The sequence below is a fragment of the Vanellus vanellus genome (genome assembly GCF_965231255.1).
Source record: "Vanellus vanellus genome assembly, chromosome: 1".
Lineage (NCBI taxonomy): Eukaryota > Metazoa > Chordata > Aves > Charadriiformes > Charadriidae > Vanellus > Vanellus vanellus.
The window spans coordinates 73,524,899-73,549,611 of record NC_138905.1 but is presented as its reverse complement, the minus strand read 5'-3'; the positions used below and the strand labels follow the sequence as shown (position 1 = coordinate 73,549,611).

At 40.8% G+C, this 24,713-nt stretch overlaps 1 protein-coding gene across 1 annotated transcript in view; it reads right to left on the bottom strand.

Moving 5' to 3' along the window:
• Positions 1-1,745: 1,745 nt before the first annotated feature.
• PDE3A (phosphodiesterase 3A) overlaps positions 1,746-24,713 on the bottom strand; it is a gene marked incomplete at both ends in the record, with an annotated part of 264,685 nt that continues 241,717 nt past the window's right edge. The window contains 7 exons of the mRNA XM_082496024.1: positions 1,746-1,990; positions 5,397-5,637; positions 9,981-10,136; positions 12,964-13,167; positions 15,365-15,564; positions 17,042-17,155; positions 20,483-20,594. Coding sequence (XP_082352150.1) covers positions 1,746-1,990; positions 5,397-5,637; positions 9,981-10,136; positions 12,964-13,167; positions 15,365-15,564; positions 17,042-17,155; positions 20,483-20,594 — 1,272 coding nt within the window. The remainder of the gene's footprint in view (positions 1,991-5,396; positions 5,638-9,980; positions 10,137-12,963; positions 13,168-15,364; positions 15,565-17,041; positions 17,156-20,482; positions 20,595-24,713) is intronic.

Genomic DNA, 24,713 nt, shown 5'->3' with positions numbered 1-24,713 from the left:
CTGTAGACCACTGGCTTCCCAGAAAGGTCTATACAAATTACTCAAGCCTTTATTTGTTGGGTTTGGAAATGGCTACACTGTATAAAAATGTTTTTGTATTTATTTTTTAAAAAATTAGCTTTACAAAAAAACTTTCCCCTTTTTTCTTTTTCTTTTTTTCTTTTTCTTAAAGATATCATTATCTACAGGAACCCATAAAAATTTTTCCATATTTACATCTAGATAGCTAATCATTGACAAATATAATATCGTGAAATAAAATATTGAAAGTGAATATCCAACCTTTTAAATAGACATTTGGCTCACAGCATAAACAACAGAGAAAACAAACAAACAGAACAAAGAAAAAAAGATCTGCTCTTCTTACAGGCCCGATCTTTTCCTTTCTCTTAAAAAAAAAAAGAAAAAAGAAAAAAAGTAAGTATATTGGTGGGATCAAACACGCTGCTTCTAAGCAGAATGCCAGCAACAAACTGCTCCCATCCAGCACCTCACACTGAAAAACCAAGTTCTCCGAAGCTCATGTGAGTGGTTGCTGAGACATACGAGTGTCCGGCCAACGCAGGACTGGCACCGGTCCCCCACCCCGCTCCTAATGCATCGTTTGCCTTTTACTCTGAGGAAGGGCACGGCCCCCACACTCCCCTTCATCTCAAGAGATGGTAGTTTAGCTTCGTTCTGAAATAATATATTTGGCCACTGATGCACGGAGGCATAAGGTTTGGGTAGGAAGGTGACAGCGTGCCTCTAGTTTCCGAGAACGCACACACATTTGCTCTCTGTTCTATCCTGCCCAAACGCACACACTGCCCCACGCAGCCGTTCACGCACTCAAAAGCGTACAGAGGGCCAGGTCCTCTCACGGGGAACAGACCAGCATGGCACACAGTCCCTTGTAACCCCCTTTGGAAAATAAAATTTCCGGGCACATCCTTTTCGCCAGCAGTCTGGGAAGTGCCGAGGAGGAGGAGGCGGAGGAGCCCGCACAGCCGGATGGGGTCAGGCCAGCAGCCCAGGCCACCGCGGCCCCTGCCAAAAGGCTGCTGCCCGCAGCCGGAGTGCAAACTGGGAGTTGGAGGGCTACGGGGAACGCAAAGCTCCTCAAAATGGTCTCCGGTTCCCTTGCGGGCACATATTCTCTACAATTCAGGCCTTCTGTTTGTCATTGTGTATGGGGACATGTGCTACAGCTAGTCTAATAAGAACTCAAACTACGCTATATTACATTACATCCACTCACTCTCGCAAACACCCCCCCACACGCACCCATATATGTTGGCAGGATATATCAGCATTCATATAAAGCTTTGGAACTTTTATCCCTCAGCATTAAGAGCAAAAGCTACTTAACTGGTACCTTACTGTTAACTGCAAATGTGCTTTAGAAGCAGCATTTCCTTAGATAACTTTCTTCTGTAAATATCACAGTGACCTTAATATATCATTAAATGTATTTTGCTGAAGTGCACAGGCAATAACCCTGGCTATATATATATTTATATAATTCCACCCACCCCCAAATCTTTTTAAAGAAAGTCTGTAAAAGCCGGTGTCGCAGTGTGAAAGCTTCCTTGAGCATAGGATTTTAAACAATGTACCTCACCATAAAAAGGAAAGAGAAACAAATTAAACAGCTGTAGGCGCATTATCCCATACTTCTACAGTGTTGTGTCTAAATGCTGTGCTGGCTTGAGAAAGAGTCTGTGCACGAGTCAATCTGTCTTAAAATACTGCTGTAAATATTGTCATTGGTTAGGTTCTACAGTTGTGTTCTCTTCATCCCTCTTGGGCTTCCCTTTCTCCTCCTCCTCTTCCCTGATGGCCTGGATTTGTTCTGAAGACTGGTGCAGCGTGGATTGCTCCACACCTTGCTTCTCTGTCCCGGCTAACCTCTCCTCATCCTCAATTACTTTCTTCCACATTTTATGGTTCTGAAGCAGATGCTGAGTGATCTGACAGTAGATTTTCCTCCTCTTGAACTTCTTCTTTCCTGTAAAATACCACATGACATTAATGTACTCTTTGCTGTGAGGAAAGAAGGAAAAGGGACTGAAGGTGTAGGAAGCAGACAGGGTGTACTATGACATATAGGAACTACACCAACAGATTTTTAAAACCACAAACTTAAACAGTCTTAAAATTCAGAAAGCCAAGCCTCTCCAGACCTCTGGGAAACCAAACTGGTTTGCTGCACGGTTTGAGCCCCAGCTTCATCCTGTCATGGGCTGCATGCTGCCCCTGACTATGCAGGTCACGCAGACATCTAGTGCTTGAATGATTATGCGAAAAACATGTTGCTGAGCTGTTTCTGCTCATTTTTTTATATCAAGTACTTAAAGACTCTGATCAACCTACTCTGTAACACACACATTATCTTCTGAGCCCCTCCCCCACCCCGGCCCAATGGATCCCTGCTGATTGCCTTAGAAAAAAAACAAAAAAAAAATCCTGATTTTCTTTTCTCCACATTTTACCTCTGATCTGAGCTGTGCTGTAGAAGGATAATGAATGAACAAACATTAGTAATCAAAGGAGGGAATCCATTCCTATGTTCCCTTTTCAAAGTCAAAGATTTACCACTCCACCATCACAGTGGAGATTACCTTAAACCCTTTGCACAACATTGCTTTGGCAATGGAATCTGACCACTGAAGTAGTCATATAGCTAAATACTATCAGGGCACTTGCTTGTCTTTGGTTTTGAAGCATCAGTCCCCTGCTGTTAACCTATAAAACGTTTTTGCTGCTGGTAGTTCTCAAGCCTCCTGACAGCTGCACTGTAAGTGTTTTGCTGTCTGAAGTGTATTTTTTCCTGTGTCAGTATAGTCTGTCCAACGTAGATTGTTAACTCCTTAACAGTACAAAGCTTGAAAAATTTTCCTGGTCATTAACAGTGGCAACGGCAGTCACAGAACTGAAATAATAACCCCTCCAAAGACAACTGCTGATTTCTTTTTCAAAGAAGATGACGTAGAGGAATGTTTTGTACCAAATAAATTTGCGTGTACTAGTATTTGCAGGTTGCCTAAAGTATGTCTGTGTCAGGATCCAAAACGTTTAGCCCTTGAAGCTTTTGAACTGGAAACAAAGAGCTTTTCACTGAGCACAGACCAAATCCAACTCAATCCTTCATTAGAAAGCCCTTGGTTCCCTGTAGGAAACCTTCAGGTTTAGCACTAACAAGAAGCCCCTATGCTGCCAATGCCGCAGCAGGACATTCTCTCCTGGGTTTCCCGGGTGACCCTGCATCTTGCTGGTCTCTGCACAGACCAGCGAGTGCTTGCTGTGGTGTTAAAATTTGTCTGAATCCCTAAAGACCGAGCCTGTTTAATTCTTACACTTGCATCGGAACTTTCAGGGAATTACACACTCCTGTGTAACAGCAAAAACAAGGATTGACTTTAAGCTACCTTAAGTTTTTCTAACTCTTAAATTTATCTCAACTCCTTTAGTGAATTATCAGGACCTATGTGAAGTGTTTTCTGCCACAATTATATTTCCACCTGCCTAAAAGGCATTTCCATCAAGAAAAAGATCTTCACCAACATCTGCACAACCCTTAGTATCTATGCATCTGACTTCTCAACCTTTTATTTTGTTTCATTGAGAAAGTTTAGAACAACCAAAATTGCGTTGATCATAGGTATAGATTTCTGATGACCTGTGGGGCCCCTATATCAACACAATAGATGCCGTAGATTCCTGATTCGGATCCATACAGTCACAGAGAATTTAGGGAATGGGAAGAAAACAGTTTGTAACATGTTGGTATGACTGAGAAGATGAACAGCCCACATTTGTTAAGAAGGAAGTAGGAAGAATCTGTTTGCATATCTCAAAACTTCTGACACATTTATTTTTAAGGTTTTGAAAAAGATAAAGAGCCTAAGAGCACCAGGTTGAATAGTAAGGTACCATCATGGAGTAGAATGTGAAAAAGAAAACAGAAGATGACTAAAAAATGGTCTGTTTTCAATGTGATAAGGGTTAATAATGCTCTGTGCTTTCAACCTGAAAGCAGTATTGTTGGACTTGACTAGCAGTGATACAGAAGACAAGTGAATACAGAAACGAGGTGCTAATCTGCCACAGGAACACGCGGCTCTGCCTGCTATTACAGAGCTGATAGGCTATAAGGTGCTAAAATAAACCCATGTGCGCTATATTATTTAATGTTTGCTGTTCTCAAAACCACTTTTTTGTGCATGTGAACCTACTAAACTTATGTGCAAGTGTGTGCATATGAACAGCAGCAATTATTTCTCAAATACAAACTGTATACCCCTGGATCTTACTAGAGAGAAAAGGTCAATTCTGCATGTCAGGAGACAGATTTTAGTTTCATGCCCTAACATGACTTACTGCAATCATCACATCTTTCCACTTCTCAGCTTTCCCAACAGAAAATGGGGATAATATTCAGTAGGGCATCAAACTGTGTGGGGAAGAACAGAAAAGGTGAGGCTGCTAGTGAAAAAGCTATGTATCAGTCTTTCACTAGCGCACTTAAGGCTGGTGCTTTCTAGGGGGATTAGATACAGGGGAGAGAGAGAAAGATGACCCGAAGAAGGAAATAAAAGAACAGTAGTAGGAAATTCAGAGGGAAGAGGAACACAAAAGGGAAGAAAAGGCTATGCATACAGGATTAAACTGGTAACAGACACAGGTCTACAGCTGCAGCCATTTATCTTAAAAATCACTTCCAACAAGTTCCTGAGATTTCCTTGCAAGGTACAAGTATGACAAATGTTGGTACTGTTGCCCTTCTGCAGGAGAGACAGGAGACTATCAGCTTTAGTTACTAATTAGCCAGAAGGGCCAAGGGACACAGCTTCCAGCACGCAACACAGCGATGCTCAGTGCCAATTCTTGACTCGCTCCCCACTCCTTCCCATACACTACCTTGAAAAGATTTGCATTAAAATACTTCCATTGCTAAAAACTTTTACTGCACCAGCACCTCAGAGCCTCATTCTATTATTCTTGTACATCATGTTAACTCATGCAAATGTTGAGTGCTTTCCTTGCAAAATCTTCTCCCAACCGTCCTTTCTTCACGTGAACTTGTTAAAGTTTACTAACATCAACGCTGGAAGTAGTCTAAAAAGCCCTTGTGCATGGATGGGTGATCCACCACCAGAAACCTCAACTGAAGGCAGAAATGAATAGTAGATATGAACAGCAATGAGTATCAGTCCTGAAACCATGGAGCGTCTCCATTACTAGTGTGACCGGCTACATGCCAGCTTCACTAAGGACAGCACTGAATCACTCTAACTCTGGAAAGGCCCACTTTGAACCCGACGGGTCTCAACGCTTTTAAAATATGTCTGCTTAGTTTTTGGTGACAATATGGAACTTGCTCTGTTTAAAAAATGTAAGTGTGAGCAACTTACTGGATTCAGCGTTTTCACAAGTTTCCATTTCTGCTGTTTCTTCTTCTTCGTGCTCATCAGTGTCTCCTGATTCATCACCATCTTCTATCCATTTTCCTGGCATCAGCCCCGCTGAGTCATAGGAGTTACATAGTGGTCCCACAATGTGAGTGATGAAAGATTCTTGGAGGTGTGCCAGCTGAGGAGCAGAGCGATCCATGAAAGGACTGATTGGCAAGCCCAGGCTGGCCTCTTCATCACCCTGGAGATGAAAAATAGTGGTATTTTCTCTGAAGTAAATGAAACAAAACCATGACACGAAAAGGAGTAATGCACATCACACCAATTAAAAATGATGAAAGAAAAGTAATTCAACTCTAATGCCGCTTCCATAGCATGCCCACACGACGTTACTACTGTGCCATCCCATCAAACGGTTAATCAAAGTTACAGCTCTTTTCTCGTAAGAGGGCTTACTACCCATAGTGTGAATGTAACAAAGATGTTAGTTGATGACTGTGCAAAAGGATGTCCACCACCTTTGTCCTGTACTTTACGCTGTCAGTGGGAAAGTTTGAAAATTATTTTCTTTCTTTCTTCATATTATTTTCAGAAAATCCCTTCTGATTTTGTGATTGTTAGCTCACAACAACTTAGTCAGCCATCCATTTGCAGGGAACAAGGCTGAACTACAAGCAAGGGCTAACTCATTGAACTCATTTTCTTATTAATTTTGTCCTTACTATACCTAACATGGAGAGGTCCTCTTGGGTTTGAGTCATAAATATTTGTTCCTGGGACTATTAGAATGATCCCTATGAAAGCAGAAGCTACTCAGAAGCAGTAGGTCTTTCCCAGAAAGCTTTTTGTGAGCTTTTCCTGGGGAGAGAAAGTAGAGGGGAGATATAGGAAGACTTTTTTCTTCCTCCTCTCATGATGCAAAAGAAGGTAAAACTTTCTTGCAGAACCAAGTCGCAGCAAATCATCTGATGATATCAATGAGTTTTCAGCTGAGTAGACAGGACAAGACTGGATGCCAAGTCCCCAGGAGAAAAATCTAATCTCCATAATCAAGCATGACATGCAAGTTGATGTTTTAATACAATACAGAGATCTATATTTGAGAATATAGATTGGAATTTGCAAAGATATTTTCTGTTTCTCTTATTTTATGAATTGCCCAAATTTATCTCGTGACTTAATTTTTCCAAAATTCACAGACAATGTATCTGGTCAACGCTCTGTTGATATCTGGGAAGACCAAAGAATAAGAGTTAAATCTTGAAAGATGTACAATAGATGTCTCATTTCCTTGTTTTGTTTTGTTACTTTTATAATAACCTACCCCCAAAAATTATGTTCAAGCATTAAATGCAAAATATTAGTGTTAACATAACACTGAAACATGCCACCCATTCTTGAAATAGCAAGCAAGTTAAGAAGAGGTGGCAGCTTGCTCTTCTTTACAGTAACACATCTGAGATTTCCTAGTTGCAAGCTGTCAGTAGTAGGAAGAAAGCTGACTATTGAAATGTTTACAAGTTCTTTTTTCATGTTCCGTTAAAACATGATTTATTATGTGAAACATCTTGCAATGCATTTTTTGATTCTTTTTAATATGTCTAACCTGTCTTCAAATAAGTATGCCGAGTATGTGGAGGGAAGAAAAGGAAACATGCTGTAACAATATGACACAGGATTTTGAATGTTTCTATGCTACACGTTTTTAACAAGGAGTTTTTATTTATATGGAAGTTAAATTCTTCAAAGGAATTGGTGTTTATTAAAGGAAATTCAAGAAAGATAATTCATTATTTTCACAGCCTAAGCTGAACGTAGATATGTATGCTTTTTGATAGCAATTCTAGGAAAATTCAAGCTTCCCATAAAAATTCTCCTTTTTAGAAATGAGAAAATGAAGACTTTTCCCTTCTCAAAAAAAAAAACCAAATGATGATCAAAATCATGGTGAAGATGGTTTGATACACCTCTATCATGGTTAATGTGGTTAACCCCATCTGGCAACTAGGACCACGCAGCCGCTCGGTCACCCCTCCATTTCCCCCTTAGAAGGGTAGGGAAAAAAACATGGGAAAGGAAAAAAAACAAATAACCTCGTGGGTTGAGATGAAGACAGTATAATAGAACAATATCTGAAAAGGAAATTAGCAATAACAATAATGAAACAAATCACTCTCACTGTCCCCTGAACAGTGACCGTGAGAGCCCATCCCCTGGCTAACCCCATTTATACTAAGTATGAAAGTCTATGGTATGGAATACTCTATTGGCCATTCCGTTGTTCTGTCTATATTCCTTCTCAGCTTCTATGGGAAACTGAAAAGAGTCCTTGAAAAGCATAAACATCACCTAGCAACAATTAAAACAATAGGTATTGTTGACATTCCTTTCATGTCAATCACTAGAAAGAAAATTAACTCTTTCCCAGCGGAAACCAGGACAGCTTCTCATAGCATGTTACATTAAAGAGAATCAGATTTTAACTGAGATTTAAATAAATCGAGAATCTAGCTTAATGCCAAAAGTAAGTTCTAGGAAGAAAATGTTCTCTGTTTTCAATCCCATCAGTTCCCTCTTGGCATAGCAACTCATATGTCCCACTGGGACATACTGATTTCTCAATACAATGAATATGCATCTTCTATTCAAACAAAACCAAAACCAAAACCCCCTAATATCTTACTGACTACCTGGTCTCTTGGAATTTGCAAGCCAAGAGTTCAAATACATTTGCCCACAATCCCCATGCCAAAAAGGAATGCCATTAACAAAGATAACATATGTGATATTCTGAATGCAAATTTGCAGAGAGGATAAATCTCAAATGTTTTTGCCTTTTTTTTTTTTAATTACAGGATTATAAGAAAGATAATCTCCAACAGTTCTTTGGAGAAGCTTCCAAGAGCATGAAAACATTAGTAGCACACCTTTCTGAATGATGGAAAATAACCCAGATTCCTGCCGTGGAACAGATAACAGTATCTTCCCAAGCTTGATTCAGAGCTCACTATCCAGCACTTGGATGGTATTAATGTACTGGAGCATTCACTGCTCTCTGACATTAGTTATGCTGGATCAAAGGAGAATCATATCATATCAGACATGTTAATCATATGTCTGATTAACAGGTTTTGCCTGCATGCAGTAGTCACCCACATAAGATATGATTATCTCCAGGATTAAGTGAAGTACAATTTGTTGGGAGAGTTGTAATGAAAACAGACAAATTTGAAGAAAAGCATTTCCTGAACGAAAATTTCAGAGACAAAAGTTGACCACTGCTGTTATGGGACTCACTCTCTTGAAATGAAAAGAAAAAAGGAACCAACAATATATGTAATATACGTAAGGGTCATTGTTCTTTCTTTTTCCTCAGGAGATCTGAAATAAATGAAGGACTTTCAGGTTAATGTCTGAATTTTGTCCCTTTTTCCATTTCTTTACATACTCCAGAAGGCAGCAGCAGCAGAAAATCCCATTTTTTTTCCCAACTGTGAGCACAGTAGATTTAAGGGAAGATTGAAAGGCTTTAAAAGAAATTAGCCTGTGACTTCAAGTTACTGCACAGCCTCCCCAAGAAATCTGTGGGGTGTCTGATTCGGTGATTTAGCCTGCTTGCTTCCTCTCAAAAAGACAGGATGTGGACCATGTTCAAAACATGTTCCCACTCAGGAAACAGAGGAATAGTGTGGGAACAGCCCTGTCCCTTGCACTCAGCAGGGCTAAATAGGTTATAATGAGACAAGGTTCAATTAAGGGCTCCCTTACACCTGGCAGGAGAGGACCAGTGCCTGGCTGTATTCCCAGGTCTTTGTAAATCAATTCGTGGCTGTCCTCCTTCCTCGTGCTACCATCAGCTGAGCCTTGCATAATTAGTGCAGTTGTACTGACAAACATTCTGAAAGCTGAAAGTGTTGTCTTAAAAAATAAAGTATGACTCAGGATCAATGGGTAGGGAGCAGATACTGTTAGTCTGTGATAAACTGAAAGTCAGTGTTACAGTTATGCTCATTACATAAAGGTTCCATGTTGTGCGAACAGAGAAGTGGCCCGCAGGGAAGGTAAAATAATTCCTCTGCTCTTTTTAGATCATCTCAACAAGGATGTTCTGTCCAGTTTTGGAGACCACATGTCAAGAAAAGTGTGAGCCACCTGGAGTGCCTGCAGAGGAGAGCAATGAGAACCAGCTGATGTCTTCAAAAGACATAGAAGGAAAGATAAAAAGATAGTTTGCACTAAAGAAGACTGAAAGGGAGACATGATGACTGCCAACAGGAAAAAAAAAAAAAAAAAAAAGAGGAAAGGAACACTTGTTTGCCGTGTCCATTGTAAGGATAGTACCAGACTGGAACAGTTAAGCCTGTAGAAACCCCATCATCAGAGGTCTTTGAGGACATATCAGAAGCTTCAGTGACAAATGGACTTTCACTGACCCAGCAAAAGGATGGACTAGTGTAACTCTAGCTATCCCCTTCACTGCTATTCTCTGTGATTTTCATTCATCACCAGCAATAGCATGCTGCAGGACTGTTCAACACAAGATACACAACCAGCAGGTACGACATTGGACATGCATTTATTTACCTGTTCATAAAACTCATTGACAATGCCTTCTGTCCACTGCAGATGCAAATCTTTGCATTTTGCAGGCCCATTTATGTCAGCCAATTTGATGCACATTTGGCAAACCAGCAAGCGGTCGTTCTCATTAGTCCAGTCAATTCCAACATCATCATTCACCTAGCAGACAGAAAAAGGAAAACCATGACAGTAATCCTGCGTAAAAGGATGCATCCACAGAGAAAGTTCTGCCCTGGGTTATCTTACAGTATATTTACCTATTTAATAAAATCACAAGTGTAAGCAGGTGAGCTAACCCAAGGTTGGCATTTACAGTCAGTCACAGTAAACACGCCCTTTCTTATTTCTAAAGGGGAGTTCCTCTATTTCAGCTTATGCTCATTGTCTCTTGTCCTCTCAACAGATACCACTGAGAAGTCTGGCTCCACCTGCTTTACTCCCCCCATCAGGTACTTATACACAGGGCTTCATCCCATCAGGTCCCATGGACTTGTCTACGTCCAGTTTGTTCAAGTGCTCCCTAACCTGATGCCATTCACTGAAGATCAGTCTTTACCACTTCAGACTTTCTCTCACACCTCAGGGGCCTGGGATTCCTGAAGCAAGGTCTTTGCCACAGAGACTGAAGCTGAGAAAGCATTGAGGACTTTGGCCTTTTACATTTCCAAATGGTCAGTAATACCAACCTTTACTGCCGTTAGCCACATTTTCCCAGTTCAGCCTTCTCTCCTAGTGTGGGAGGGTCTGTCTTCCACTTTCCACTTAATTTTCAAATCCCTCCTTGAAATAAAGCTTTAATTGTCAAGCTTGCAACAGTTGAAAAAGGATAGAAAGTTGTTGTGCTATGACTAGATGAAACTTCCATGTCATCTGCCAGCAGCTCCCCTGCCCCATACAGCAGTGGGCCCACATAGTGAGGGCTTTGCTTTTGGCGTACATGAACCAACATAACTAATGTCAGAGAACAGTAAGTGCTCCAACGCATTGGTATCATCAAAGTGTCGGACAGTCAGCTTCCTTTGTTATATTTTTTGGTACTTTCCAGACTGCAAATTTTCTGGTGGGATGATGCTTACATTACATTTGTTTACACTGACTTATGTACAGAAGGGTGTCTCTGAATGTAGCCTCAATATAGTAAACTGCAGCTCAGCAACCCAATCAATAATGTGATCATTTAGAGCTGATTTTATCAGTTACAGCACCTCCACCCATATACAAACACGTCAGGTCTACTCTCTGAGACCACTCTGGTACAAAAGAGTTTTTGCCAATCAAACGTAAAGAATCTCTTTTTAAGGCAGTGATTACTCTGGGATTACTCAGGCTCAGCCACAAGCACTGGTTAATATGTTCACCTTCTCCTCCACTTTTTATTCTATGCATGACCGCTTGACTACTGAAGCAATAAGGAGAGAGAAGGAGGTTAACAGATGTCTTTACAAATCTATAGCGAGCTGGCAGGATGTGATATATCAGACTGTTCTCCTATTTATCTTATGTATCACCTTGCTCTGTTACAACAGTGGTTACATCTACCGTTGTCCAGCCTGATAGATTTAAGACAAATTTAGTTTTCAATATCCACAATTTATGCCTAGTACTTTGGTCAAGCTTGCCCTCTTCCATAGTTAAGACATTTAATCTCTGTGACAAAGCCACAGTAATCACTGGTTTAGCCTGTCTTTTTTTCATTCCGCACGTATGTTCACAGAAGTGAAAGGTTTTGGTCCAAACTGATAAATTCAAAAGATGTATTCGGACAGATTAAATTCCCCATGCTTTATTGTCATGGTAGCCCTGATGGATGAGAATCTATCAATACTGTTCAATACTTTAAGAGGAAATTAGGCAGGTGAAAATGATCCCAGAGTTTAAAATTAAGACCTAAAGAAATCCCTCTGATATTACCAGAGGTCTTGGGACATGACTAACAGGGGTGCAGAAAGAGTTCTGACTTTTACAGATCTACAAATCAGTTCTCTGTCTACCCCGGACCATAATTTAAGGCCTTTCTTTACAGCTTCTTAAAGCCTAACAAAGACAGAGATGTTACAGGGAAGTGGAAAACAAAACTAGTCATACACCTGGAAGCTTCAAAATTTCAGGATAAAGGTCCATCCTAAGCAATACCACACCAAAATATTTTATCTATGTCACCGAAACAGCTAGGAAGTCCTAGTCCTGCACAAGAAACACATTGTGCTTTGTGTGTTTCTCACAAGGAACAAGAAGGCAGTAACAGCTCCAAAGTCAGGTATCATTTAGGTAACATGTCAACAGCTTTGATGGACGATGGAGTTTGTTAAAGTAATTTGATAGGTTGTGATTTCCAATAAATGAGGTTGAAACTGGACAATAATTTTTAAGAATTATTTCCCAGAGTTGTGATTTTATGGTCACTGAACGGAATGTGCAAGAAAGATCTTTAATGACCTCTCTCTGTAGTGTACCCATTTGAAACAAAATAGGAGAGAAAGATCATGTTTTCCTTGCATTTGAAATTAAAAATGTCAAAATTTTGAAATTAAAAATTTCAAAATTGTTACAATTTCTGTGCTTTGCTAATATAACAGTATGATTAAACCAATAAAAATTCACATTAAGTATTTAGCCACTATAGAAACTTGGTAACACCTTTGATTTTTTTCTCCTGAGTGCTTTGCTAATAGGTCTAAAGTGCCAGTGAACAAGAAAACAATGTTGGAGAGAAGACTGTAAGTGGGATTTACATTCAAATAGTCCATAATATCCTTAGCCTTAAACCAGCTCCTGAAAACCCAAACATATATAAGAAGTTGTGCCATTAAATTTAAATAAGTAAAAAATAACAGAAATGCCAGATTACTATTCAACAGAATGTTTTACAGCAGCCAAAAGAACATTCAGAAGAAAGAGTGACACAGCAGCCTTTCTAGTCTGTGCTGCTACCAAGCCCCAGAATCTTTTCCGACCATCCACCAGAAACCCGAACCAACCTTCTTACCTTGGCGTTGAATTTGGCAACAAAATCAAAGTGTTTCTTCAGGTCAGTAGCCAAAATTGCCTCAATGACGAGGAAGCGGAAATGCTTGAACTCCACATGGTCGAGGTTGACCAGGAAGTTGTACTCTGGCCTTGACATGAAAAGGTTCCAGGCAGCAGCGGCGTGGTGGTTCTCCAGGACGGAGCGGTCGTTGTACAGCACCGCCTGTGAAAGCAATGCGGGCAGCTGAAAGCTGAGAAACCTCTTAGCAAAAGAAACAGAGCAATGCAGAAATGAGAATGACGTGGGGACGATGCATGATGGAGGTTTGGTTGATTTGTTTGTTTTTTTTTTAAAGAACTTCCCGAGGTTTGAAGATGTGATTTTGGCAGGACTAACTGAATTGTTGTGATGGTGAAGATTTATTGGAAGATTGATTTGGAAAATCGGGGTCTTTCATCCTCTTTCAGGTCTTTGGTTCCTGACTAAACTGCATCATAAGACATTAGATTATTCTGTTTCAGACCATAAATTAATGACTAATACAACATAGGTGTGTGCTTCTCTGTTTTTCAGAACTAAATTCACTTAACAGGGATTATTGTCTTTGGTGTTTGTACTTGGCAATTCTGTCCATATTGGACTGATTCCAAACACAGAAACAAGTGAAATTCCAGTTTGCAACCTGACAACACACTCTCAGCCTGACAAATTTCTCAATACTAAAATCCCAAATTGGTTAAATCTTTACCACAACAAGACGCGTAACTCTCATATGATGGCAATTCCATTCAGAACCTAAAGAAAGATCTAGAAAATGAACCTTAGGGGACAACAATCATCCAGGAAAACTCTCCACTTCAGCAGCCTTCAGTCTTTTGACAATTTGGCTTATGGAAAGAAAAGCTTTTGGAAATATGCTTCTATGTAAAATAGATACAAGTTTTGTAACTTTTTACACAAATATATACACATACGTTCCAGTGGCTTTTCACTTCAATTACATTTTTCTGTCATCTAGAGATGAAAAAATTCAAACCTATCCTAAAGTATAGAATCTATTCTTTACCCCAGGGAACAGGCTGCTGAAGCAACTCAGCTCTACAGCCCGTCTTGCCTAACAACACAGCATTTGAGATAGATATATTCTGCTACCCAGGCCTGACTCCTGAAGGCAGATTTTTAATACAGCAGCACTTCATCATTACTGGAAGCTGATACTGCTAGTCATCAAAAAGAAGAAAAAAACTAGATGCCAAATACAAGTTCTGCAAATTTCAGGTGATATAGCAGATTTAAAACCAAACCAAAGCAAAACAAACAACAAACCAAAACCAAAAACCCCAAACATAACAAGAATAATTTTTATTTTTCCCACTAATTTATTTTCAAACTAGGGACAATACATTAAGGCTCATCATCTAACTTCCCTTGTTAATTTTTACAACCACAAAGCTATAGCACTCATTTCTTAAAAATAGATTTAGGGATAGCATACGTCTTCTATCAATTTATTTACCTAGCCAGAGCATCAAAGTTCTTGATCACACAAAGGTGTTGCAAGGATGAGAAGGATTACTATCAGTTTATAGACAGAAACTGACACAGAGCAAGTTCAGGTGACTTGCTCTTGGTGAAAGAGGAAGTCTGGATCCACAGTGGGGAGTAAACCTAGAATTTATGCATCCCTATAGGACTTCTCACCATTAAGCTATCTTTTTTTCTTTCCTTGTCCATAGAAATATTTTTCAGCACAGTATGCTGAAGCCAGGCAGGTCAGCTATGTAAAGTAAGGAAAGATGATCTCATAATTAAGCCAATAAACAGTGACTCAGAATTGCTGAATTCAACTTCCAGCATTGGCAACAACTTCTGTGTAATCTTAGGTAAGTCTCAATTCTTCATTTATAAAACTGAGATTATTTTCCACCCCCCACCCCCCCAACAGATGTATAGTGTAAGAATACATTAATAAAAGACTGCAGCTGCTCATATTCTATAGAAATAACAGAAAATACATTATGATCGTGCACAAACTCACTTGTATGGTGCACTGTCAACTATACAGGTCATGTTTTTTATTATACTTTAATCTTTCTGTGCCGTACTGGATAGAATAAGCCTTCTCTTATTTCACAGTTACAGATTCTCTATCAGTCAGCAGAGCATTAGCTTCTCTTTCACTGAGATGTTTTATCAGTACCTTTCTTAACAGCTCTACTAACTGACAGTGGTGAGGGTGTGTAAGAAGACTCTTAGCGGTAATCCCCAAGTGAAGTGATTATTTCTGTCACTTTGATAAGCTGTTTCAAAATATTTGGTAGACTTGTGCTTAATGGAAGCCACAGGCACCACTGGCAAGGAGAAGCTGCTACCAAAAACCTTCCAAACTTAACAGCAACACTGTGTGAGATTTATTTACCTGAGGAGCACTCGTTGCTACCAAAAAGGCATTGGTCCTTCCTGGATGATCATAATCATGCATGGCTGCAGCTACATAAAGAGCCATCAACTCAAGGGCAGGGATGTTGCCAGCTAGGCATCCGTAGCTGTCATCTGTAGGTGTGTATGTCTTCGAAAACACATAACCCATATGGCCATGAGTGATACCACTGTCAGAATCTGAGCAGAAATAAACAAATTAAAAAAAAAAAAAAAGTCCTTACTGCTTTTTCAGTGACTTGCTGAAAGAGGTAGAAGGAACAAAGCAGGAAGAGAAGGAGCAAATTTACAACAATTAACAGAAGAGTAAACACATCCTGCCTCAAGGCTTTCTGATGCTGTGCACGTGACCCAGTGCAATAAGGCACAGAATTCGAAAGGAACAAATTCGGATCCCACCTGGGGATCGTCCAGCCACCCAGCAGAGCCTGTTCTCAAAGTATGTAAGTTTCCAGCAGTAAGCCATGGATTCACAGCCATGCTGGAGCTTTGTGGGTAACTTGATCTTCCCACTCCTTCCTCTAATTGCTTCACCATATAGATTAGTGTATGTGACACTAACAGTCCTTAAAGCAATGGACTAGTATTTATTAATTCAATAACTGTGCATGTTTTCCAATCCAAAGGTCTAGACTTTGGATCTTTGCCGATAATCCTCTTAACAGCCTCTTTTTGAAGCAGCTTAAACATGCCTGTTAGAGGCAGATACTGAGTGAGATGCTTTGCTAATTTAATCAGCAAATGGATGAATGGATCTTCCGTGCAGCTGAATAATGTCTTTCAAATACCAAACACCAAAAAGCCCCAAAACTCAATCCCTGTCATTACACCCATTTCACCTCACCTACAAAGCCTCCAACAACCCTTGCTAATAAAATTTTCCAGGAATAAAAACATTTACCACCCCACCAAAACATTCTAAAGAGTTTCACAAATGACGTGTATGGGCCACACAAACACCATCAAAAAAAGCAGAAGTGGTTTCTGTGGAACAAACTCCTGCTTTTCCAGTAACTCCCTCAGAACACCCACAAAGTGCAGACAGGTCCTCTAGTTGCTACAGGTGAACCTGGAGAAGTTAATATAAGAACGTAATAAGAACAGCTTCCTGTAAGGAGCAATCATAAAACAGCAGACGAGTGGTCTTGCAAACTAATTGCAAAATAGTAACAAGTCTCTTTCTTTGGAGACAGTGAGGAAAGGCAAAGGAACACTTCACGACAGCCAAGCAGTGGCAAGCGCACGGCACTACCTGCATGCCCCACCGGTTTTGTAATAGCAAAACAATGCAGGGCTTGAGGATTTAAAAGTCTACACTGCTTCTGGAGTAGTGTGGAAAAGCATTGCTAATATAGTTTCCTAGAAAAACAGTTATTGTAAAAATCAAACGATAACAAACATCCATTATTATGTTGACCACAAAGGCTTGCATTCACATATTGTTACTTGTAAAGTATGAGGTTTTGGAGGATCAATTCCATTCTCTTCAAAGTTACATGAACATACCTTAACACCTTCAACATCGAACGTGCTACTGAACTTAAGCCTATATAATAACAAGCACTGCATGCAATTCTCAATTGTTGGCTTTCTTCTAGCAAATTTCACGAGAAAAGGTTTAAAAATATAACATATATACTTGCACATTTAAATATACCTGAATCGCTTGCTGAGCCGTGATCATTAATCACAGTTGGGAGTCCTGGGATGGGCTGAGTAGTAAGGTACCAAACAGCATGTAGAACATCAGTTGCATGGATTCGGTTGTGATCTGTGATACGAAGCAAATGGCCCTGCTATTAAACATGAAGGATATTTCCGACAGAGGGAAATCAGCACCATCTAGTGGGTACTGTGTGGCAGTCAATCGAGCAGAGACAACTCAAGCACTATCACAAGCATGAAAAACAGCCGTATTCTGTAAATGCCCAGTTTTTCTTTTACTAAAGTTGAAGCACATTCAATGGTATGTGTCACACCAGTCAAGAAAGAGAAAACAGCAGAGAAGCAGTGGGATCTGCAATGTAGGCGACTTTGCAAATAAGATGTTAAACAAGGAGCCTGACCTGTGCTACCGGCTCCAAACCTTTACTCCAGTGGTTGCCTTCAGCTAGTTAAATGCCATCAAGTAAATATGCACTGTTAACCTCTGATTCAAATGAAATCAGTGGGAAAATCTCATCCACTTTCGTAGCCAGATTTCACCCAGCTTCTCAATACAAAGCAGGTTAACACTTACCTGACTCTACCTGAGTAAATTTAGGTGCAGTGCTAGCAGCTGCACTGCAAAAAAATCAAACTCAGGATATGTGTACGCTGCACAGTTAAACCAGGTTCTTTCTGCGGTTTTCTGGCCAGACATAAGAGTTCAGGCCCTGGATCCAGTACTCTGGCTTACTACAAGCTCTCTTTGCAGAAATGAGAAATAAAAGTCACTCCAAGGCTCATCCCAGCAAATCCTTCAAGACCAGATAAACTATGCCACTATCAACACAACTGGCTGAAAAAAGAATCGCACACTACTTCAGCACAAAGCATCCTCTGAACATACAGCAGTGAAAAACAATTCTGATGCTGAAAGAAGAGTAATGCTTCGCAGCATCAGGACCAAAGCTTACATCTGGCATTAAACCACTGAAGAACAAGTGTTTCAACTTGCGATTCAGGCCAATTTTGGGCAGAATACAGGTATTTTCAACAGTGACCAGCTAAACAGAAAGAAATCTGCTAATCTGAATGATAACCTGTGGCTACATTACTGCTGCTGCAGTTCTGGAAAGATGCATTTCAGAAGACAAAGTACAAAAATGCACAAAAGTACTGCTCGGTTACCCTCATCTGTTAAACTCACAGTAACTGACTACACCTTTAGGTAATCAGTCAACTTAGTTGGAGATGCCTCAGTAATGCCAATCATGCATGTGTCTTATCATCAAACCAACTGCTGGAACAGGCTTGATGGGAACAGGTGAAGAACTAGGTTATATTAAGAAGATAATGGTCAAGAATCAAGCTAACACTGGACACGATATGCATCCTTCATTAGGAAAAATTACCAACACACAAATCCAGGAGCCCTCTCTAAGAAGTAAGAAGTAAGGTTGACCGAATTTCATTAGGGATGAAAAAACCTCTGTATTCCGGGGGAGTAGAAGGGACTGGCAGCAAGATGCATAAGCAACCTGGTTTCATACCTGCTGCATCCTAAAGGTAGGCAGCATGCAGCTGACGGAGGGTTTCTCAGCACTCCTGAGCAGCACTGCTGATCCCACATCTGTAACCCCTACCATTAGTGGGGCAGCAGCCATCAGCCTGCACTTCCATGGCTCTGGCAGAGGAGGTGCACAGAAGGGTCTCACCATCTTGCTGACCCTACACTCCAGTGCTCGAGGCAACTGCCTACTTTGTCTGCACCTAAAATCAGCAGTATCCTGCCTGCCAAGGACAGATGGGCGTAACACACAAAGGTTTATTATATTCACAATTTGCAATTGGTTTGCTTACTCACTAAACACGAGCATGGTGTCATGCCACTTGGTCCCTGTATTTGACCCTCACTTTCCTCTAGTGGTCCTCTTTGTCTTCTCTGTGACCCTCCCTTTAAATACTTGTTAGTAACCACTAGCTCAAATTCTGAACAGCAAAACAGTAAGCAAAATAGGAATGGATATTTTTTGAAAGAAGAAATTAAAATAGGGAAGAAATCTACTCTCACCTGCCTTCCTCAAAATACTATGAATATCTTTCCAGAGACACTAATCTCCTCACGAAAAACCTAGAGGACAGCCCTGCATAGGCTGTTTAATGCTTTTCTCAGGAGTAAAGCTGGGATGAGTTTCTTGTGAAACTTGTACTGATTTAATCCAACTGGGATAGTCACTATTAGTTTTGTGTGAATAACTCATTTTTTCAGTTCAGCAACCAGAAAAAAAAAAAAAGTTAAGTCCAGACTGTTGTTTTGTTTTTTACCCCTTCACATAAATGAAAAACTAGAAGGTAAATTAATTTTGTATTAGACAAAATATTCTGCTCTACTAAAATGAAACACACGTAAGAAAAAACAAGGAAATGAAGGGTTAGATTCACAAAAAATCCTGAGACTCTATGAATAGTTAAGTGTTTTAAAAAAATAAGAATGGCTCCAGTAGGATGGACAGACTGTGGGACTTCCACCTATAGTCCCGTCAGGCTGTCATCTGCTGCTTCAAGTCTCTGTTCAGATTCAAACCAAGAAAATATTTGAAATTTGGTCTCTCGTTTTCACAGATTAGAGGCCGAACCACCTGGCTGGAAGGCATTTTGAGGTAGCTTTCCTTCACTCCCTCCCACTACAGCTATTCCTCTTGGTATTTAATATTTGAGAGAAAGACTATAGGACATTAAACCAATGTCTCAGGCATTTTTCTTGGAGGTGGGAGAAAACAGGGTGTCTTATATTCCTCAACACATGGGTTATCCACCAGCCAAAAGGGGTAATAACTCACTCCCCTCCTCCTAGGAAAAAAAAAAAAAAAAAAGAGTCTTTTGCAGTTCAAGCACTTTGGTAAATTTGATTTGAATTAGTAAATACTTTGGGGATGACTGAAAGCAGGTTTTTCAGTGAATAAATGATTCACACTGAAAAATACCAGCCGAGCTGTAGTTGCAGAAGAACAGGATGCACTCATCATTGGCATATTTTTTCTGCTTTACAAGGCTTATTTCCTTTGGTAGCACAGCATTGGTACCGTGTAAAATCCAACTTGCTTATGGGGTGGAAATGTTTCAATAACCTCCAGTTGGGGCACTGGGGTATACTTGCATCATCAAGAAACAGTTCTTTGTACTTAGAGTTAGCTTTATATGGTTCTAGGCTTGCACAGAATTTGCAGTGAATTATTATGAAATAACATGAGATGTTCAATGCAACGAAAAAAAGACAAGTGAGGTTGTGGTTCAACACCAGCCTCTGTCTAGAGAGCCATCCATTTGTTAGTCGTGTAGCAGAGGAAAAAAAGTAGCTGCTATAATGAAAGAAGAAAGGCTTCAATAACAAACTGTGTGGGGAATACCCAGGACTTTAGGGAAGCACCATTATCTGCTAGGAATTTTTACTTACAAGGTATCTCTCGGTATCCACATTCCAAGGCATGAAAGTAGTTCATAAATTCTCTCACTGGTATTTTAAAAGTTTCAAACAGCCCCATGTCTTCAAAAAGCCTGTAGGATACCTGAAAAAAACAACACAACCATCCTGCTAAATAGATCAGTAAAAAATTAAAAATTAAATATAAAAATCATTGTCAAATCACCCCATGAAAACCTGCTTTCCTGGTAGTAATTTCTCAAGTACATTTGATCCAGCTATAGCTGCATCTATTTGCTTTTCCATATGGATGTGGTTACATAGACAAGCAGATGAGCTATTAGTACCAACTCTTTCATTACACTCTTCCAGATGTTCTTTTCTTCCTTTCAGGTATATGAATCCCCCAAATTTTGCAAGCACCTCAGAGAGATATACACATAAAGGAAGACACCGAGAGGTTCTTAGTGCCCTGGGAAAAATTTCCCCACAAACTTCTCCAAGGAGCATCCATGAACAAAATCAATTCCCACAAAAAGGGGGAACAAGTGAAGGAATGACAAAAGGAAAGAACCATTCGGATCCTATGCATTATCTCCTTTCCCCTATTTCGGAAGTGAAATAGAGAAAGTGACTCTGACAGGATTTCAAAGGCAGCAAGCAGCTTAGGAAGCAGAGCCGCTCAAAGTGTTTCTGCATGGAAAGATGACTGTAGACATCCAGGAGAGGATGGGAGAACGTGATGGATGAGTGAGGGGGTGTTCAGGAGAGACAAGTGCTCAGAAATGCAGCAGCTGCTGCAAAACAGACACTTTTGAAGGTAAGTTTGAACTTGACATACAGAACAATGGGACATAGTAAAATTACTGTCTGACCTTCTTTCACAAATTGAACCTTAAAGCCTTTCAGCTTCTTTATTTATTTACTGGTGTTAGCTAAATTCTGTCCTGTTGATGCCATCTGTCTGGTAATGATCTGCCTAGAGCTAAGCAATCTGAAGCACATTTGGAATGATGAGTGCTATTCTGATAAGAAATTGTTACAAATTATGTTTCGTCTTTTACACCTGAATGTAAATCAAGCAGCTACCCACATATATTTCTTTCTGTATATTGTGTATACAAATTGGGACCTGTGAGCTGCACCTAAAGTTTAATAAACAGAAACTTCAAATGTCCTGCAACTGCGGATTTTTACAGTAAGAATAATAAGAAAGGATATGAATTTGCAGCCTTAATGATCTTCCCTGCCCCTGCCTCCCCTCTTAGTCATTGCCTGCCAGGAAAAATCTGCATGTGAACTAACCCTCTGGCAAAGCATTGCAACAGGCAGTGATGATGCAGAGACAGGTTGAGTGTGGTGTCTGACACCATCTGGGACACCCTTCTAATGAACACATCTGACAGTTGGGGTTCTGCTGGTGGCCCCATCTCTTACTTCTGTTCCTACCATAACCATTGGTTCAACAAGAGCAAGTGCAAGGTCCTGCACCTGGGGAGGAAGAATGCTAGGCACCAGTATAGGTTAGGGGTGGACCTGCTGGGAAGCAGTTCTGAGGGGAAGGATCTGGGGGTCCTGGTAGACAGTAAATTATCCATGGCCCAGCAATGTGCCCTTGTCACCAGAAAGGCCAATGGAATCCTGGGCTGCATAGAGAAGAGTGTGGCCAGTAGGTCGAGGGAGGTCATTCTCCCCCTTTACTCTGCACTGGTGAGGCCACAACTGGAATACTGTGTCCAGTTCTGGACTCCCCAGTTCAAGAGGGACAGGGAACTGCTGGAGCGAGTCCAGCGAAGGGCAACTAAGATGATTAGGGGCTTGGAGCATCTGCCTTATGAGGAAAGGCTGAGAGAGCTGGGTCTCTTTAGCCTGGAGAAGAGAAGGCTGAGGGGAGACCTTATTAATGCTTACAAGTATCTAAAGGGTGGGTTGAAGGAGGATGGAGCCAGGCTCTTTTCAGTGGTTCCCAGTGACAGGACAAGGGGAAATGGGCACAAGTTAGAACATAGGAAGTTCTGTTCAAATACAGGGAAAAACTTCTTTACAGTGAGGGTGACAGAGCACTGGCACAGGCTGCCCAGGGAGGTTGTGGAGTCCCCTTCTCTGGAGATTTTCAAGACCCACCTGGATGCAGTCCTGAGTAATGTGCTCTAGGCGATGCCGCTTTGGCAGGGGAGTTGGACTAGATGATCTCTAGAGGTCCCTTCCAACTCTGAAAATTCCGTGATTCCATGATTCCATGATTTCGTGATAACTGTGTAAATGCCACTAGCAATGCCGTCAGTAATGCTGGTGGTAATTTCTCTTTGTGGCCATGGCTGTTGGCCATAAAGTGAAAAGTTCTTTATAGCAAAGGAGCTAAGGAACTACTGAATTACAGTGCTCTGGAAGACATAAGCTTAGAGTAAAAGGTAGAGCCTGTAGAAGGCAAAACTTTACTCTCTGGAAACCCCATGGGAACCTCCTGTACTGAGGCAGAACAAAGAGACTGACTTTATGCATAATTCGGATTAGAAACTGCACAGAATTCTGCTTATCTATCTGGAATCACGGCTGAAGTAAATCAGCTGGGATCCAAACTTACAGCTACAGAGAGATGAGGTATTTTACACTCTAGTTTTAGATCACTGAATACTGAGCTTTGCATTTCCAGCAAAATATCTGTGGATAAAAAGAGTCAGCATAAAGAAATACTATTCTGCAGGACCAAACCTTACTGGTCTAAGCTACCAATAATAGACAGCTATCTTCAGTAAAGCATGTTATAAAAGCATTTTTTTCCTCCTCCTTGAATTGGGGGTGGAATTCCACAGCAGTTGGAAAGAAGCGAAGCTGACTGTGATGGAAATGAATGAGAGCTCTTCCCCATGACTTGGAGTAAAATGGCATTATTCTCTGTGGTCATTAGAAAGCGTAAACAGCCAAGCAAGTCATTCAGACATTTCTGTAATGTTTCTTTCTTTTTCTCTTTCTTAACAAATGGGGAGGAGGAAGGGGTAAGGGCAGGTCAGAAAAAGGAAAAAAGGGCATTGATGTCTTCCAGAAAGTCAAATAACTGAGTTCTTTTCTTTTAGAAAAAAAAAACAAAAACAAAACCCCCACCCCAAACTGTGCAATTTTGTTTATTCATTGCTCTGGATTAACCATTTTTAAAGACTTATGTCTTTTAAAATCCTTCCTCCCCAAACCACACGCTGCTTCACGAGCTCTCATGGCAGTTACTGTCCCATGGGCTTAGCATGGTGCTCTTGCAGCCACAGTGCGGTCCCCACTGCCAGGGACAAGCCCAGGGAAACTCCGACAGCTGCCAGGCGCTTGGCAGCGGGTGCTCCACACTGCCTCTTCCCTCCCACCTCCATCTTCTGCTTGTTTCTGCAATGATTGTAATGCTGGAATTAATCATTTATAACTCAGATACTTCAGGTGGTGCTGACTGAAGAAGGACAAGCACTTCTCGCAAATGATTCCTAATGGAATCTTTTTTGGAAATGGGGATCATTATTCATATGTAGCTCCTCTCCTGGGTGTTGCAGGCACACATAGATGGGTCTTGTCAGAGGACATGTGCCGCGTTTAGGCCAGTAGTTCCCTACTCATTGTTTGCAGACAACCCTCTTGCACTCCTTTTTTGTCTTCTGCCTTTGCTTTCTGCAAACGTGTGTTTCAAGTAGTTGGCACCTGGTCTCCGGCTCTGACAAACATGACTCCTCACACAAGGGCTGTTGTGATGATCCTGCGAATATCCCAACCGCCAAGGATAGATTTCCTTCGCTTCTTCATATAATGGGTGCAGTTTCCCTCTCCAGAGTCATGCATGATGAGATGACCAAACATTCCTCTTGGCACTACCCAGGGTCAAACTCACATACATTGCAATGACGGCACCCCACCTCGACGCTGCTCATGTACCAAGAGCATAGGAGCATCACTGGCATTTCTCTTCTCTATGGGCCCAGTAATAAAAGCTAGAGAGAGACCTTGACTTCAGCCTATTCGTTTTCACTTTATTTGCTTTCCAAAGAAAATGACTTTCTCTTCCACAGGTTTTAGTTTTATAGGAGCTGTAAGAAGAGTGTTAAGTGTGACTGAAGACATTAATCTAACTTTACGGCTTGTTGTGAAGCATCAACTCAGTTGGAGAGCTTTGCTGTTCCTTTCTGAAATGAGACTGGTATGCAAATTCCTCTCTAATCCCTATCATGCATATTCGTTAGTGTCACATTTAGAGTGCTTGCCACTGTATTTTGCACAGATGCTATTATGG